Source organism: Monopterus albus, unplaced genomic scaffold (genome assembly GCF_001952655.1).
Source record: "Monopterus albus unplaced genomic scaffold, M_albus_1.0 scaffold141.1, whole genome shotgun sequence".
In the NCBI taxonomy this organism is placed as follows: Eukaryota; Metazoa; Chordata; class Actinopteri; order Synbranchiformes; family Synbranchidae; genus Monopterus; species Monopterus albus.
The window spans coordinates 95,173-114,045 of NW_018128021.1; the positions used below are offsets into that span (position 1 = coordinate 95,173).

General features: G+C 40.5%; 1 protein-coding gene across 1 annotated transcript in view; it reads right to left on the reverse strand.

The window, feature by feature from the left end:
- The window catches only part of spred1 (sprouty related EVH1 domain containing 1), a 31,850-nt gene extending 15,307 nt beyond the window's left edge, over positions 1-16,543 (reverse strand). Inside the window, exons 1-3 of the mRNA XM_020614024.1 lie at positions 15,632-16,543; positions 3,218-3,338; positions 3,076-3,126 (exon numbers count right to left, since the gene is read on the reverse strand). Of these exons, the coding sequence (XP_020469680.1) occupies positions 3,076-3,126; positions 3,218-3,338; positions 15,632-15,663 (204 nt within the window). The 5' untranslated portion in view covers positions 15,664-16,543. The remainder of the gene's footprint in view (positions 1-3,075; positions 3,127-3,217; positions 3,339-15,631) is intronic.
- Positions 16,544-18,873: the final 2,330 nt, after the last annotated feature.

Here is an 18,873-nt window from a genome sequence, read left to right on the forward strand (position 1 = left end):
CAGACAGACTGAGCTGACAAGCATACAAGAAACCGGAGGGGGAATCAGGCTACAATCTATGAATACTGCCTTTGCCATCAGAACTAAAATTACAACCAGATAATCATTTCAAGACAGTTCTATAAAAATCTTTGCAGTAAAGGGATACTATATATTATTATCATAATGACCTTGGAAAAAGATTGTTTTGATCCTATAAAAATAATTTTCAAGGTACTGATGTATCAAAAATATAGATACAAGAGCACACAAGTTGGTATGCAATAATGTTTAAGCACTGAGCTTTGAAGGCTTAGCACCAGGCATTGGTTAAAGTGGATACACATTTTTCCCCACACCTAAGACTTGAAGCCAACGCAATCAATTGATGACAAGGTTAACAGTAGTAACAAACAGCTTTGCCTAATGGGACCTTGCCCCAGATTAAGCCTGGTCTACATACATCACATTCATAGCTGCATGAATCAGAGAGAGTCACAGACTATGAACTGCAGGAAGCGAGGTGGAGTGGCAGAGAGCTAGGAAGAGATCTGTCATAATCTGAGAACCAGTATGGTAAGTAATCATCAGCCAATTAGATCTGTATTTTAAGAGAGTCAGAGAATCAGAGTGAGGGGGGGATGGGGGGCAGTAGGGCAAGGAGGAGAGTGATTGGTAGCTATATGGAGAGCCAGCTGAGTCATCACTAGTACACTTTGTGCCGCATCACTGCGCTTATAGACAGATCCCCTCTATCTCCGGTCTATCTGGCTCCACCTCTGTTTCCTGCTCTTCAACTACTACTTTTCCTGATTCGTCTCACATCTTATGTGACCTGATCAGCTGACATGGTGCCTTTTTGATTTCAAAACCACTGCATCTATTAGCTGTGTTCCTCAGCCTAGCTCAGGTGCCTGTCAGGGATGGGAGATGTCATTGTGCTTTTCTTTTCTGTCAAGTTGTGACTGAACTAAAACATGGAAATTATAACACCCGGAAAAATATACACACACACACACACACACACACACATGCACAAACAAAGAGCATTTTCTTTTTCTGTGTTTTATACAACTCAAAACTACCAGCCTTTCAAACATTCAGGAGCTCTGCCGTAGATCTCTTTCCGGTCTTCAGCCTCATTCGTACAACATAATTATAATCTTTTGTGACATTGCTGTTTTAAACAGTACTGTGGTAACAAGTACTACTGTCCTGCATTTTTTCTGACTTTAGCTAACATATTCTTATGTGGTTTTTTTCTGCCACTGTTGTGTTCTGGGAGAGGCTCATCACTCTCTTATTCAGACTGTCAGTAGCGCTGTGGCTGACACCAGTACCCTGGCACTGGGCAGCATCCCGACAGACCTACATATGGATGGGTGTTTGTTGTGGTGGCTGGGGGTAGACACTTGTGCTGATAGAGGAGTGTTTTACCACATCCCAAAACAGTTGCCGAGGTCTCTGAGCCATGTCTATATCCTATCGGAACAACAGCTTTCCGGTCACACCTTTCCTGTGCCACCCAAATGCCTGGATAACAGTGTGTAAAATACAAACGCGCAGTAAATACAAACTCAAAAACAGGTGATTTAGACGCCTTGCTGTAAAACGTCTTAATGTTGGATCATTGGGAGCCACCAGACTATATCTCTATATTTTTATCCTCCCCAGCTACATACATGAGAGGGTCAGAATATAATAATCACCTTTATTTGGCCAAGTATGTTACACACAAGGAATGTGTTTCCGGTACAGAACCGAGGCAGCCACCTGTGGTGCCGCCTCTGAATATAATGGATAATATAATTAATTTAAACATTTATGCAATTTTACCAAAAACAAACATTTTGAGCTTCATAAATACAGACGTTTAGGTAGAAGTGTTGCACCTTAGTGCATATAATTGTACAGGTGTGACTATTACAGTGGCCGGCCAGTGTACAATGACTACAGAGAAACTGGGATGAAAAATTACAATGCAGCTGGGAGTACGACAATGCCTAGTCTGTACACTTTACACTAAGACTGAAAGGATTAATCAATTGACTGACTAGCTGACTGACAGAAAATTAAAATGAATCTGTAGCTGTTGAATAATTTTTCTGACAAAATGTCAAACATTCGCTGCCTCCAGTTTCTCAAATGTGAGATCTGTGGCTTTTCTTTGGCTCAAGATAATTAAGTGAGTATTTTTGGATTTGGGACAAAATAAATGACAAAGCTGTGAAGCTTGTTCCAACAATTTCTTACTAGAAAATGACAAATAATTAGTAGATTCATCAATAATGAAAATATTGATTCATCTTCTGTTAGGTGCAGCCATAGTACAAAATCACAGCTTTTTTAACTAAATGATTTCTGCTAATTTTAAAATGTAATGTACAATCTTAAAAATTTAATTTTAAATTTCTTGAATAGATTATAGACCAAAATATCAATCAGTTTTACTATATTAACCATACAGAATGCTTTACACATGTACACATTTGGGATTTTTTAATTGTTAAATTAATCAGGAGCATTTTCCTGGCTCGATTTACTGACATATACAATCTTTATAAGCATTTCCTTTTAGTTTACGTGTAATGTAAACGGTAGGCAAATACTTGTGTACTCATTAAAAACCGAAGTGTGAATTTCCAGCCCCTAATCCATCCTTTAGGTCCCTTTCAGGGTCTTTGTGGGATGAGGGATGTGGGAGACACATTCTCCTCTCCTGAGTAATCTGCCCTTCTCCCTGATGATGTCATCATGCATCACAGCATCACGCAGTTCGCTCCTATTTTCAGATACCTGCGCCATGGAGGAAAGCTAAACAACCCCTTCCTGTGTGTGTGTGTGTGTGTGTGTATATATGAGTGAATGAGACAGAGAGAAGGGAGTGTGGTAAAGGAGGGCTCATGGTGACCCCATCCAAGAAAACACACCAGCTCTGATTTATATACCTGAATGTGCATGAAAGAGAAAAAATGACAACATAACAGAGAGAACAAAGGCAACAGCTAGCTAGTTACTTGTATAGTAGGTATATGACTGTATGCAGTGTAGTGTATAAAGACACTATTCACATATGTGAGCAAGTGGTTTCTTTACCAATTTGTCTTTGAGCCTCTCGCCCTTGATGTGGAACTCCACAGAGGTGGGGCTGGGACTGGGGCTTGGACTGGGGCTGGGGCTGGGACTGAGGCTACAGGGGCTGAGATCCGCTGCTTCCACTGTGGGTGCTGCTGTTGTCCTCTGCCCGGTTGACCTTATATACGGTGACACAGCTGAGGCCTCCACCCCCCAGGGGAAGCCACCCTCCGCTGGAGTCATCCCGAGTCATGACCACTGCTCTCACACGCGCATAACTGTCACTGTGGAGGAGGAAGGGAGGAAGATGAGGAGGGTGGAAGGAATAAGACAACACAGGAAGAAGACAAGAAAAACAATGCTGTTAGTGAACAAAATTTGTATCTAATATTTTTCAGTCGTGGTCTTTTCATTGAGGGCCTTTTATCACCAGGACTGCTAAAACAGCCAGTAGAACCACACAGCCTGCATCAAATATCAACCCACGTACAGTTGATCCACGGCATAAACAAGTTGTAGCACAGTACATGTAGCCTGCACAAAATGGCTGGTAACAGAGTAGTGAGGAACACGCTGTACAGACTATACTGAAAGTTCAACACAGGCCACATCACACTAGATAGAGACATTAATTAAAACAAATGAAACTATGGGCCAAGCTGGGATGTGGTATAAGCCATTACTAGTAACAAGCTGGCCTAAAATCTGCAACAAATCTAAAAATAGAAAGTGAAGGGGCAAAGTTAAAGATTGAGATTTGGATTAAATGTATATTTTGGTATTAGTGTGTCTTGTAACAGAATACAGGCTATGCTTTCTAAAGTCTGAAGCTGTCAGTGTACATTTAACCACAACAGGAGGGTGAGTGACCATGCGACCAAGTTCAGGCTCTGGACTCTGCTCTAAATCAGGTAGTTCCAAACTAAACTATAATGCAGGGGGCTTCACCTCACATCGCCCTCTTTCGCTTTGAATTCCCATGCAAATGCTGTTGATTGTCTTAGTCCTTAGGGTAATACATTATAATATAGTATATAGCCTAACATCTATGGAACTGAAGAAAAACATAAGCTTTAAGTTTCAAATGTTCACAGAGAGCTGATGTGAGGCAGTGTGTACAATAATGCACAGAGCTTCAGGTTTTTTTCAGACAAAACAGATGCATCATCATTCAAATGTCAATGAACCCCAGATTGGAAATTGCCTCAACTGCCATACGATACAATAATCCAAAATCTAAAAAAGTCTGTAAATAAAGGAAACAGCTCTACCACACTATCACATCTGAATGTTTTGTTATAATGGCGCAAATATTCCAAAAATGTATTACTGTATCGCAACATATTGGGATACTATAGATAAAAATTAAGAATCAAACAGAATCAGCTTTACTGGCCAGGTGTGTCGGACACAGGAGGAATTTGACTCTGGCAGAGCGGCTCTCAATGCGCAAGGGGCAAATAAACAGTAAACCAACATAAGGCTAGTATAACAAAATAAGCAGTACTAACAGCACAAACAGTGCAAACAATGCCAAATAAGCAGTACAAATTTAACATTTATCTGTTCTTCAATCCATTTCTCTCCTTCCCCACCTCCTTTGGTTTTCTCTGTCCCTTCACCCAAAGTTAGATATTTCCCTGATTAGATAACAGACTGCACTGAGCCACCGGAAATAACAAAGGTCAGGGTGTGCTGAGGAACTCCTGGTAACAAATTAAAGACTGAGAATGATCTGAGAGCTGAAAGAGACAGGTAAAGAGAATAAAGAATGTGACTGCCGGATGTCTTAGCGTGACACATTACTCAATGACGTAACAGAGTCTCAAACACTTTGTAAAGAATTCCATCTCTGACAGTGGCCAAATATGAAACTGTGTCACTGACTGACAACATGCAATATAGTCAACTACTGGCTCCTGCGTCAAAGAAAAGAAAATGGCTGCATCCTCCCTTTTACTGCCTCTTGTCTCTACATCTTGGTCTACTCAACAAGGCTAACCTTTGGTCTCCTGTCTTCCACACCCTTGGCAAACCTCAGTGCCCATGTTATTTGTTAGTAATTCATCTAAGAGTCAGTGAGCATTAAATCTGAAGCTATTTTTTTCTTTACGTAAAAGCTTTGTTATCTTGGCACCTGATATAATAGTTGACCAAAGTTACCTCGAAAGATTGATGCACATGATAAATATGGGTAAGTCAAAAATAAACCAACTGGCAAAAGATTGTTTTTTTTTGACAACCACACACTTAATTCTTGCCAAATCTAGTCTGTTCAAACACACAATTCTTTTCAAGACTAAAAGCAAATGTACTTCAGCAATTCATCAATATACTGAATTTCAAAAGCCAGGTTTTATGCATACATTATGTACAATACTGAACATCATTACCCCTTTAAAGTGGCTATAATCAATATTACAGTGATGAAAGACTGAAGCTCCCTTCAGTTTTACATAGCCTAGGCTCTCTTACCTAGCCAAGGTTCAGTTCACTGTCTGACCCTCAGCTTCACTGCTCTCAGTGTCAGCCAGAGCAGACAGCAGCTTTCAGCACAAAAAAAAAGACTGAACCTGCTCAGTGTTGTGTTTACAACTTTCTGATTGTGCCCAAGTGACTAGAAAAATCAGCTATTGCAGGTTAAAGTCTAGCCAAAGGTTCTGATTTTTAATCAGTTATTGTGTTATAAAAAAGCTACCAAATATTACATGGTTTGTTAATTCCCAGCCAATCAATTTCCACATTTCTAAGTCCTACATACCTGGACCAGGTAAACAGAACACTTAACAACATTCTCAGCAGGATTCAATATGCAACCAAAATTGAACAACATTAGAAGACTATTACTTTGTTAACTATAACTGCTATAATTCCAGGGACATTTTCAAACATTGCTGTGATTTTTATGCCACTTAATAAGCGAACTGTTCCAAAGATAATGAACTATTTTACATACATAAATAATAACTTGTAATGGTGGACAATAACAGATACAGGGATTATTAAATTACCAATATTATACATTTCCTATTAAGCCTGTTGTATTTATATTGCAATTGTAATTGTTTTCTCTCTCACATGCTGCCCTAAGCTCACACAGCAACAACTGGTCATGGGAAACTGCCACAAAACTACAAGCACGACTGACTTTCCCCTTTCAACCTCCAAGCAACACCCTTTCTGGTTGCACCTCATAACAGTGCTGCTGAAGTAGTGCTTAACTATACACAAGAACACCTGCCACAGCAGAAAAATGCATTTTGAGCAGTATAACAGGCAATAAAAGAGAGAAACACTACTGCTGTTACACCCCACTATGGCCCCCTATAAGGATGCTGGTGATGGGTGCAGGAGGGGCTGTCAGTCAGGCAGGGGTCCCTGGGGTGAACAGAAGGCAGGCGGTGGTGTCGCTCAGCCATGACCAGAGCACAATGACCAGGGCCTGACCCTTCAGACCAACCATCACACACATGCCAGCAGCTATGACACTCACAGGGAGGGGGCTGGGCCCAGAGAGGAAGTTAAGTGGACTGTGTATACATGCAGTGTTGCATCTAGCTTAAAACATCCACATATACCTAAAAAAATACTGACCATTACTTTAGTAAAACTGCAAAGAAACCAATAAATCAACTCTCAAAAGTACACCTTTGAAGACCAACTACTACACTAAACCAACACCAAACAAGTAAACTAAATCCATTTACCAAAATCTTTATACATGGAGAACAAAAGGTTCCACCTGCTCCTCTTCTTCTTCCTGATAGAAAAGATTTTTTCCTTTCTTATAATAAAAACAGTAAGCGGTCAACAAAAATATCTGAGTGCAACCTGCTGCAACACACACACACACACACACACAGAGAGAGAGAGAGAGTTCAGAGCGAGATGGTGAAGACAAAGGCTGGGCTCCACGTCTTTTGCTAGGAGCCCACAGTTGACTGGACACACAATTGAGAGCGGAAGCAGATCAGCTGGCCTGGGCCTTGCAAGTAGGAGAGAGATGGGGGAAGGAGGAGGGAGAGCTGGAGAGAAAGGAGCCCCCCATTCCAAATTATTCCAAGTTATTCTGCTGGATGACTGACTTCATTTCCGACCAAAAAGCAGGAGAGAAAAACAGAGAGAGGCTTGCTAGAAGGACTGAAGGGGGAGGAGGCAGTGGACAGGAACAGAGTGGAAACCAAGGTGACAGACTATGGCCTTTTTGATTCACAATGAAGGAATTAATAATATCTTATTATTTCAAATATCCTTTACAGAGAAAGCAGGAAGCAAACAAGGCACTGTGATTTAAGCTGGAATTTAGATTCCGCCTGAAATAAAACTGTCAAAATAGAAGGCGTGATGGAGGAGCACATGCAGACCAGGCAGGGCTGGGCCTGGAGACTGCCTTCCCCAGTGTGTAGTGGAGAAGGGGGATCCTGGGACAACCATTTCCTAAGTGGACAAAGTGGCTGCTTGTCCGCTGCTCCAGCACATGGCTTGCTGAGCTCCAGCATACCATCATGCTCTGCTCCTGTCTCAGCCTAGGGCTTCCCATCCCAAAGGGGAGTGGAGTAGAGAGGAAGGGAGGGGGGGGGGGGGAAGGACACTGAAAAGACAGAAAGACAGGAGGAGGAGAATAAGGGAAGGAGAGGAGAATAAGGAGAAGGAAGAGGAAGAGTGTAGGAGGAGAGGAGAAAGAGAAAGGATGTGGCCTGAGCCCTGGGTGCTTGCCAAGTCACCCTCCCTTTCCTTCGCTCCGTCTCCCCCTTCTACCCAACCCCTCCCCGGTTGCCTCTCTATACACAATGGCCGCTTCTCTGCTGAAATTTCACGTTATTGGATCCAGGGCCTGGAGTTTTGTCCTCCCACAATGTCCAGGCAGCGGAGCATGCTGCAGGGGAGACACACTCTGCAAGCTAAAAGCTGGAAAACCATTCCTTCTTTCATTAGCATCAGAAAAGAGGAGAAAAGTCCTCCCAACCTCTTTTTAATCACTCCTTTTCCTCCCGATCTCTCCCCTGTATCAAAACCAGAGGAAGGCTGTCAAGCTCGGTCAAGCTCCACTAGGCCAATTTGGCTTGTAGGACTTTTGAGGAGGGAGGAAATAAATTGTTAAAATATCATTGGGAAAATACATACAAGCTCCTTATCCCAATCTGATTCTATAGATTACCCTCTGAAAAAAAAAAGCTGAGGGAGGAATGGGTGATGGCGTGAAAAGCTATTCTGTGTGAGACTCATTCGCTTTGCTTACAAAAATACCTGGTATTACAGATAAAAATTATACTTTTACATTTTGCTAATATCTTTAGCCCGATGTATTCGCTGTGAATCAACTTACCCAAAGATCTACACAAGTCACAGCTCAAAGAAATAATGAAACTGAAAATTCTGAAATATCTAAATGTAGTCACAAGTATGTAAAAATGTAATCCACCAAAATATTTCACTCTATGACAAAAATCTACATTAACAAATGGGAATGTAGAACTAAAGTTAAAAGAGGATAAATTGGTGCAGTTTCCTTCCTTGAGATCACGCCTCACTGAAGAAATAAATAACATGCAATCTGGGACTCGACCGTCGATTCCAGCAGTGCATCTAATCTGAACGGTGCAAACTAGCAAGCCAATTAGCCACGGTTCAAATCCCCTAAATAACCAGTGGAAACTCAAGGGCACAGACAAACCCAAAACAAATACCAACATGACCTCACATGGATGCAATGCAAATTATGAAAAGGCCAAAACAAGACGCTTTTAAAGGGGCTGTCTGTCATCCATTAATAAAACAGAACAAACAATGGGACAATGCCTAAAGAAACACCCAAGCCTGCACCACAAGTCTGCTACATTAGCTGCAGTGAAAACTAATACACCGACTATAGAAAGAGAAATTTGCCCTCTCTCCTCTCAACACCTCAGGCTGCTGGTGAGTCATCTCCCTCACAAGAACATTCAGCTTAGCTACCAACTGACTGGGGGGGGGACAAATTTACTCCGCTGCTGCACCACACCTCGAATCCACACTTCACATTTACCGCCATCCTTTCACAGAAGTATCACCTAATATGATTAACTGATCACTTCTGGTAGCATCTGTGTCACACAGCAGCTGGTGGGTCAAATTAGCCTGTGGCCCAAATCAAAGACAGACCTACAACCCCACATCAGAAAAAGTTGGGACGGTGTATAAAATCAAAATTAAAAGCTGAAAATAGTGATGTGTAAATCTGTGCCCTATATTCCATTGAAAACAATACAGCAGCACATTGTTTGATGTGATACCTCATCAATTTTATTCTTCGATCAAAATAAACATTTCAATTTTGATACCTGCAACACATTCCAAAAAAACACTGGGACAGTAAAGCATGTACCATGGTGTGATGTTACCATTCCTTTTCACAACACTTAAAAGATGTTTAGGGACTAAGGACACCAAGTGATTAAGTGGGTCAGGTGTTATTTTGTCCCAATCTTGTTGCAAACAAGTCTTAAAGTGCATTTCAAAATGCGTCACATTCTCTACTGGGGACAGGTTGGGACTGCAGGCAGGCCAGTCCAGCACTCGCACCCTTTTCCTCCACAGCCAGGCCTTGGTAATGTGTGCAGTATGAGGTTTAGCATTGTCTTGTTGAAATATGCATAAACATCCCCAAGATGTCGTCTTGAAGGCAGCATAGGCTGCTCTAACATCTCTGTGTATTTTTCAGCATTAATGGAGCCATCACAGAAGTGTAAGTTACCTTTGCCAAGGGCACTGACACAGCCCCAGACCATGACAGACCCTGGCTTTTGAACCTGTTGCTGGTAACAGTCTGGATGGTCCTTTTTATCTTTGGTCCAAAGCTCATGGCATTTATTCCTTCCAAAAAAAGACCTGAAACCCTGATTCATCTGACCGCAGTGCACGTTTTCACTGTGTGATGGTCCGTCCCAGATGCCTCCAAGCCCAGAGCAGTCGGATGCAACTACATATTGTAGTGCTTGACACAGCTGTGCCAAAGTAATCCTGAGCCCATGTGGTTATATCGCTTATAGAAGAGGCACAATTCTTGCTGCAGTGTCGTCTGAGGGATCGGAGAGCACGGTCATCCAGCTTAGGCTTGCGCTCTTGCCCTGTACGCACTGAAATCCCTCCAGATTCCTTGAATCTTTTGATTATGTTATGCACCATAGAGGGTGACATATCCAAATCCCTTTCTATCTTTCTTTGAGGAACATTGTTTTTAATCCTTTCAATAATTTTCTTACACATGTTGGCAAACTGGTGGTCCTCGGCCCATCTTTGCTCCTAAAGGGATCGGCCTTTCCTGGATGCCACATTTGTACCAGATCATGATTCCAGTCACCTGTTGACATCACCTGTTTCAAATGGAATCATCATTTCATTCCTTTACCTCATAACTGGCCCTAAAATATAACTGTCCCAACTTTTTTTTGGAATGTGCATCAAAATTGAAGTGAGTGTTTATTTTGAACAAAGAACAAAACTGATGAGGTATCACATCAAATAATGTGCTGCTGTAATTGTTTTCCAATGAAATACAGGACAAAATCATTTATTAATCACTATTTTCAGATTTAACTTTGATTTTATATACCATCCCAACTTTTTTTGAGTTGGGGTTATAAACCAGTAAATGAATGTCAAAACTGCTCACTCAGACAAAGGTTCTAACAATGATTTTCTAACCAACACCTCCATTATTGCAAACCCAACAACAATGTTCTAGGTTCCGCTAAGCTATGGAACTATAAATCAAAAAAAAAAAAAAAAATCCCATATGTATATCAAATGCCAGAAAACTATTCTCATACATCAATCAAAGCCACATATTGAGATGATCTTAATTTGAACCACAAGCATTTGGAAAATTAAAACCTTTTGCTTGCAATTACCAAGAAAAAAAAGTAACCACAAATTTCGACCGCTGCAGCGTCTCTGGTCTACTTTGATGTAAGAGTAGTCCCCAGGGAGCCAAGAGTCTCCTCATCATAGTTACTCTAAATCCAAGGGGGACAAGGGAAGCTGGAGGGACAAGGCAGCCATCTAGCTGTGGGGGAATCCATCAATACATCTCAGGAGCAACTTGGGAAAGATAAACCACTAAACCATGATGATGGCCCAAAACTGCTATGACAGAGCCCATCATTCTCTGCTGTTGGGAATAACATTACATTATCATCGCCATCAACATAAATGTTAGAAACCAACCTATTAGATCATCTTGCAAGTGAATTAGTTTCACATTCATGTAGATTTCTAGTGGATCTCTGCCTCTAGAAAACGGAAAAATCAAGGAAGGCTTTTACCACCCAGTAAGTCTATTCCAAGTTATCAATATATCCATAAGACAGGACAACATGAGATCAAACGTTTACTGAGCAGATAAAAGTATATGTTCTTCCAGGCCTCCAAATGTTGTCCTATTTAAAAACTTCACTCATTCATTCATTTATGTGATAATATAAAGTTGTTTGCTTAAAATCATTCATCTAGGATTCAGGCTTATCTCGATCAGAAACACATACATGCGCCAAATGTTCCCACAGAAACAAACTCACAAGAGCGCACACACAGAAACCCCTTCCTGTTTTCAAAGTGTGTGGAAACTCACTCAAAGACACAAGGTTTAGGATTTACATCTGTGCCCTTTTATGTCTGTGGTCTCACAGGAAAGAACATCTCAGCCTGGCTGCAGCAAAGAGTTCGCAACAAGGCCCAGCCTTCATGCTCTTGCATGCAGCACAACTGAAAACAATATCCACAATTCAGACACTTAGTGCTAAAAGCACTTCTTAGAGGCATTGAGATATGGTCTGTGAAGATCAGAGGCCCTCCCTGACAAAGAAATAAATACAAGCTCTGCTATCTGGATGTGATGCAGACCAAACAAACAAACAGAACAACCAGGAAGTGTTTTAATGTAGGTTTCACAGCCTATACCCACAGCTTGAGACCACACCAGGTCGTTGTATTTAAAAATAACAAAACTGGTTTGAAATATGTTTCAGATACACTGTTGACATTTATGCATGCTCCTAAAATACTTGAAGAGGAAATGAAAATTATAAGAGGGAAGTGGCTCAGGTTTAAAATACACAGAATCCAGCCCTGAATCTGGCCATGGGAATGGCACCGTCTACCACTATACAAGGCCTGTTCAGTTTGTTAGCTTGTCTCTGTTACAGATAGTCCAAGCCCTGTGGTTATACAGGGAATCATTGTCTTTAATCAGACAAACACAACAGTAGCTAGAACCAGCACACACGGGCACAAATATTGTATACATAACATATATACATACATAACACATTTCAGGATTATGCAACAGTGTTTTAGTAAAAAGGATAAAATAGAGAAAGATTTAATGTGAAGAAACCTTAACATTTACAATATACTATGTACACCTAAATCTATTAAAATGTGAAAATGTGCCTAGCAGCCAGTAAAGTAAAATGCTGTTACAAGTACCCTTGTCAAATAGCACATTTCACAGACCTGTGTAAACCACTATAGTCACAAGCAACACTTCCCCCAAAGAATACAGAAGCAAAACCAAAGATGTGTTCAGCTCAGCAGACTTTGTCAAAGGTAGTCTATAGTTTAGACTAGGGCAGTTAGTAAATCTAAAGTGCTCAGGAAAGTCATATCCAACAACTTGCAATAACCCCAAATAATACCATCTATAAAAAGGTCCAGGAAATTTAGTTTAACATAAGGGCCAAAGGATATAGGCAATTACCCAGGCCATAAAGCACTAGCCGTAACAGCTGAAGTGGCTGTCTCCCTTTGTCATTTCAGGACATGATTGGGGTTGTTTGGGGGGAATGTGTGTAGAAAGTTCTGCAACAGGAATGGGAGCACAAAACAGCCCTCAGGTGATAAGATCACAACACCCACCCTGGCAGATAAAACACTGAGTTGTCAAATCAATCACACAGATAGGAAGAGGACAAAGAGAGAGGAATCACCTCACTGGCAAAAGACAATAGCATAGCACTGCAGGAATCCAAAACAACGAGGCCATACCCTATGTTTAATGGAGGATTAAGAGAACTGACCTTCACTGAAACAAATTAATGAGGCCATGCAATAATTTCAGCAAAACTCAGTCTCTAGGCCCACACAGACTATAATATACATTATCACCTGACCATAGCCTTACACACACCACCACACGTCTCAGAGAAGACGCAAACCAAACTCTGACAAGGTTTTATGTGCCTTCTTGTCATTTCAGTCTTGTCAACATAGTTGCACCAAGGCCAAGTAGCATGTTCTCAGGACAGGGTATGCTGTGTGTAGTCTGGTTTACCACCCATCATTCAGACATAACTACTTTATGACTATCTCGTCACACATTTTGTGAAGATTTCTAAATTAAATGTTTACAGTGAGGGCTACAGGAGAACACGCAGAAGCACAGGTCAACAGAAACCCAGGGTTTATATAAACATTTCCCATCTATTAAAGAAAAGGCTTTAAGAATTAGGTAAGTGACTCATCAAAGACCTGAATTCATCTTATTAACTGAAGACAGCACAGTGTCACAATGTAAAATGGGACATACAACTGCGATTGTTATCCCTAACGCTTAATAAAAATAAAAAAATAAAAAACACACGCACACACACAATGCACAAGGCATAATGTCAGATTTTCTGGGGAATAGCTAAGTCAGAAAAATTATATTGAGGAGACCCTCTTCAGCACAAATAAACCATTCAGCCAACAATCAGTATTCTGTTCACTCCATTACTATGAATCATACAACAGGCAGAAAGGTGGGGGAATCATAGCAACAACGTTTGAATTGCTTCACCATCTTAGCTGCTGCCATCATGCAGAGTGGAAGAAACCCAGAAACATCAGTAGTTCACACACTGCTAATGATCTGTAGCCTACAGTAATTCCCAAAGTGGGGCCTTGGCTCTGTGATGTGTCCCTAATGTTACTGAAAGGAGTCACATCAAATTTAGGAATGGTTAAATTTCACTGCGATCTCATTCACGAGAGGTTAACAGGATCAGACTTTGCACTAGCATAAGATATTCTAAATTATACAATTTTAGTTAAAATCATACGTTATCAGTTTATAAGAATTTCCATAAAACAGTATCTCATTAACTGACAGGGAGTGGTTAAACTGTAATCTATTTGGTGTGGCTTGACGGGAGGACAAAGAACTGCATGACATATGTTACATAAAAAACTGAAGATTGGCTCAAGGACAAAATCTCCATGCATTAAACCAATCAGCTTCATAAAGGCCAAACAGACAGAATGGGGAAAACATGGGTGTGTTTCGAATATTAAACCATGGCACTGTAAATGGCTGAAAAGGGCTTGACTTCATCAAATACATCAAAGAAAATCCTCTGAGCTAGTGAAGAAACAGTCGGTTAAATAAAACATGTTCGAGGCTTATGCACAATAAACGCCCAGAGACGAGCTCTGGTGTTTTTACTTGATGCGTTGTACAGTAAATGCAGGAAATGTGATCTTTGTGTGATGATCGGTGCAATGCGAAACAGTGTACAGTGCTGTGAATGGGCAGGCAGGTACTTTATGAATGGAGGGGATCATGTGACCGCAGCACCTCCCGAAGCAGATCTTTCTCACTGACTGTCAACAAGCGCACACAAGGGATCGGCCCGTTAAAACAATACCAAAACGCGACTGGAAATGGGAAAGACATGTACAAAAACACCTCATGTACCGATTACAATAGACATCCGTGACTTGTCGGAATTTGGGCGTGAATGTGACGCCTCTTTTAAACGTTTTTATGAATGGAGATTGTGATATGTAAATGAGGGTGATTGAGAAAAAAAAATGGCATCTTCAGCTTTTCAACGCAGACATAACCGCAATCGGCTCGAAAGGGTTTTTGTTAAAGAAAGGCTCGACGGAAAAACCAACATGATCTACACAATTTTAATCCGTGGTTATGTTCCAAAATCATGGCGGACGACAACTACACACAGATCTAGATTGTCAATATAACGCTATGGGATCATGATGTACTGATTGGCATGTAACTTATATAAAATAATATTTAGCCTGGATTACTGCTGTCTTTAACTTGCAAAGTAAATGCAAAACTTTAAAACAATAATAAATACCATGGGCATATCATTTTCCAGTTAATATTAGCATACATTTGCAACCATTAACATACTCAAAATACAGTGCCCTGCTATGAATTATCACAGCAGACATGTTCGTTTGCTACATTTATATATATATGTATATATGAATATATATAATTGTTTTTACTATGGGCCTATGCCATTGCTTATCACGTTCTTCGCAAGCTCGTGTAATCTATGCATCCATCCATCCACCTACCTTTCTATTATCTTACAATCTAGTACAAACAAAAGATCATAAGTCTGTGTTTCCTGTTGTTGATATCGGTAAAGTAAGGTGATAAAATACCTCCATTGCTCGTTTATAAACGTCATTTATGACTGTGTACTGCTCACCGAGGGAAGCGTGTATTAACATAAAAAGATATGTGAGGACATACTATTGCAGCTGTATGCTGTGTATGTAAATAAAGTGTATAAACAGTACTTACTCGTTGTTTGGATTTGTTGAATCTTCACTCATTTTTTTCCTCACGGGGATCCAAATCCTAGCAATAGCATCGACGGCGCAGTGACGGCGGGATAAAATACCACAAATATCACCATTTTCCTTCACATGTAGAAATTACTCCTATTTTGGATAGTAAGTAAACGACGTACAATGGTGCATGCCTAACTAAGCGTCCCTGTGAAAACCAAGTGAAGCTAGCTTAACGTTAGCTTTGCAGGCTGGAACTAATGTTAAATCGCGAGGAGGAATGACAACCGTTGATTCATTTTATCCTCCCTGGAAGTAAAATCCGACCACAACAAATGAGCTATCCGTATCATCCTCTGCAACAAACACAAATCCACGGTTTGCAAAAATGTATATAGATCCGCAAGGAAATTACAAAATGTTGTAGACTGTAAGGTTTGGCAGGTTATTTATGGCTGGCTGTCGAGCATCCATTCGCCAACTTCAGGTCCAGGACAGTACTTGAAAAAGCGCTGTGCAGCGTTGCTCCGTCAACGTGTCCGAGTAATTTGCTGTAAAGGCATCCAAAGCCCAAAAAGAGGACCGCGGTTTTCAAATATTAATATTGACGCCTAAGCTAAAATCACAGGGACTTGAAATTTCCTTCAGAAGTTTGTGGACATCTGCTTTAATCGAACTCCATTTTTAACTCGGGGGCAATGAAACATCGGAAAACTGGGCGGATGTGTCGACCCTCGCTTGAGAAAGTTAGATCCTTCCGCGGCGTAGTAAAAACATAACAATCTTGCGATAAATGTGCTCAACCAAGACACAGTTTATTGTATTTTGTTGAATAGTAACGTATATCGCGCTAAAGGGCATTCCATTGTAGTCGTCTGCAGTAAGTTAGGAGTGTTCCTTGCCGAAGCTGACCTAAAGTAGTCCCGCACTTCCCAAAAGAAGTTTCCCTTCAATCACGCATTGATACAAGAGGGAAGCGTCTGTGTGTGATAGCACGCAAAGTAGAAAATAATCTGGAGGAAGGACTTGGGCTGAGATGCAGACTCGGCCATTAACAATTTCTCTTGTTTTCTTTCATTAAGCAGTTTTACCGTGATCGACCGCCCCCGAACCACATTTAAAAATCTTGATGTGAAATTGTGGGAAAATGCTTTAAATGTACACAGCCACGAATGCTACAGCACGTGGAATTACATCAGCTCCCCCTCATGATTTAGGTGGCTAAAATCATATTCAAGAGCATATTGTGTTTATTTTTCAATTAAGACAAAACGTAGAATTGAAAGGGTGAGAGAAAGAAAGGCAAGTCACAAAATGAGAAATCTCTTCTTAGGGCTAATTTTGAAATGGCTGAGTGTATTGTTTTAGTATTGCAATAGCCTGGTGAATTTTAAAAATACGAGACATGAGATTAACCCCCATGACTACTGCGCTACAATGAGGGGTTTTGAACTAACAATAACAAATTTAAGGAGGGGACAAAAATAGCCTAGGTACACATAATTCTAATCACATAGTTAAAGCTGCCTGACTCTGTACCCCAAGGTCTATGTGGGCAGCTGAAGCGTCCTCCAAAATAAAACTGCCAAGGAAGTTACAAATTAAATAAATAAATAAATTACTAAATCACCATGTGCACCTATGAACCTTATTTGCAAATGTATTAAAAACCTTGCAGAGTGAATCGGTGGCCTGGGTGCATAAGACTTAAATGCTATTGGATTTCTGTGCTGTGTGGAATGGCAAGAGATCAGGCTAAATGATTCTGCCTGGTTGTCATAGTGACAGCATGTTGTGTGAGAAGTTTCTTTGTATTTCTCTGGCTTTCGTACAGCTTGTGTGCCACAGCCTTATGTTGCAGACATATAAAACACCCATCCGTGTCACTGTATATAGATAGCCTAGGTATGTAGGCCCCTCAAATGTGCAGTCCTGAGATGTATTATCGACTTCCTTTGATTGGCTATTTGATTAGATTTTCTGTCTGAGGTGTGTAATGCTATCCTGATGACTGCTTGCAAGCAAAGGTAAACTTTCTCTTGGGATTATTTTCCCAGTAAAAGCACAGATGTCAGCCTGATATGAATGTCATGTGCTTGTTTACACACAAAATTTGCAATGCTAAAAAGCCCCACATTGAGTAATCAAATTAGAGAACATACTGTAGTATTTGTCAGCCTTTTAGTGATCACTTGTCTGTACTACTTCCTTTTAAATTGGTTTACAGTTGTCATGGCCAAGTTCACAAATCCAAGTAAAGTGTACCTGGCTTCAAACAGACCAGAAAGAGCAATGACCATGAATTTTTCCACTGGAGTGTTTATCTGTTAGAATATTCAGAGTTCCGGAAGTCAGTCATCTTTCACATACATCTCACAAATATGAATGTCTTGGTGCATTTCCTGTGTTTTTCACACACTTCACCCACCACACTAGTGTATTTAAAAAAAGCAACAGGAGGTTTGTCGAGTCATCACTTGACTTCTCTCTTTAAATGTCATCTCAGTTTTCTTTAAGATGGTAAGCTAACATTCTTGTACTGATAATAACCAACGACAGAATATAAGATGTGTTAAGGGAAACACAAACCTCATTCCGCAGAGTCCAACACAAATAGAATCTTACTTGGCTTTCAGGAAGGATGGCTGAAATGATTTGCAGATTATAGTTTAATGTGATTTGATTTGTTTCTTTTTTTGTTTACTGATTATTTTAGCCCGACAGTCATTTTACAAACCGATTTAAGATTAGAAATGCATTAATCAAAGCTTACTTGAGACTTTATAATATTGACAACAATGCCAAATAGGTTATGTAGACCTGTGTAGGTGTAGGTAATGGACTGTGATGTTTATTTTGAGTGCCAGATGATAAACATTTTGCCATCGCTTATGGCAAAATGAGGTTTGACATATTTCAGCATGAAAAATTCACTGACTTCACCATGATGAGAGACAAACTTGCAGTATCTTTCTCCTGACTAATAATAATAATAACTTTCATTCAGCATAGCACAGGAGATTCATTCCTAGTATTGGACTATATGACTCGACTCTGATGATGATCTGACACACACAGGTGATGTGATCACCAGCTTCCAACAGCAGGTGGCCTTTGGTCACAAGAGAACAGAAGTAAAGGCCTGTTTTTGTACAGAAAGGAAATTCAGTATCTGTGTAGCTGCTGCCATACACTCTGCAGAAACCTTAGGCCATCTTGTGGTGAAGACCCAAAGATAATTGATGACAGCTTGTG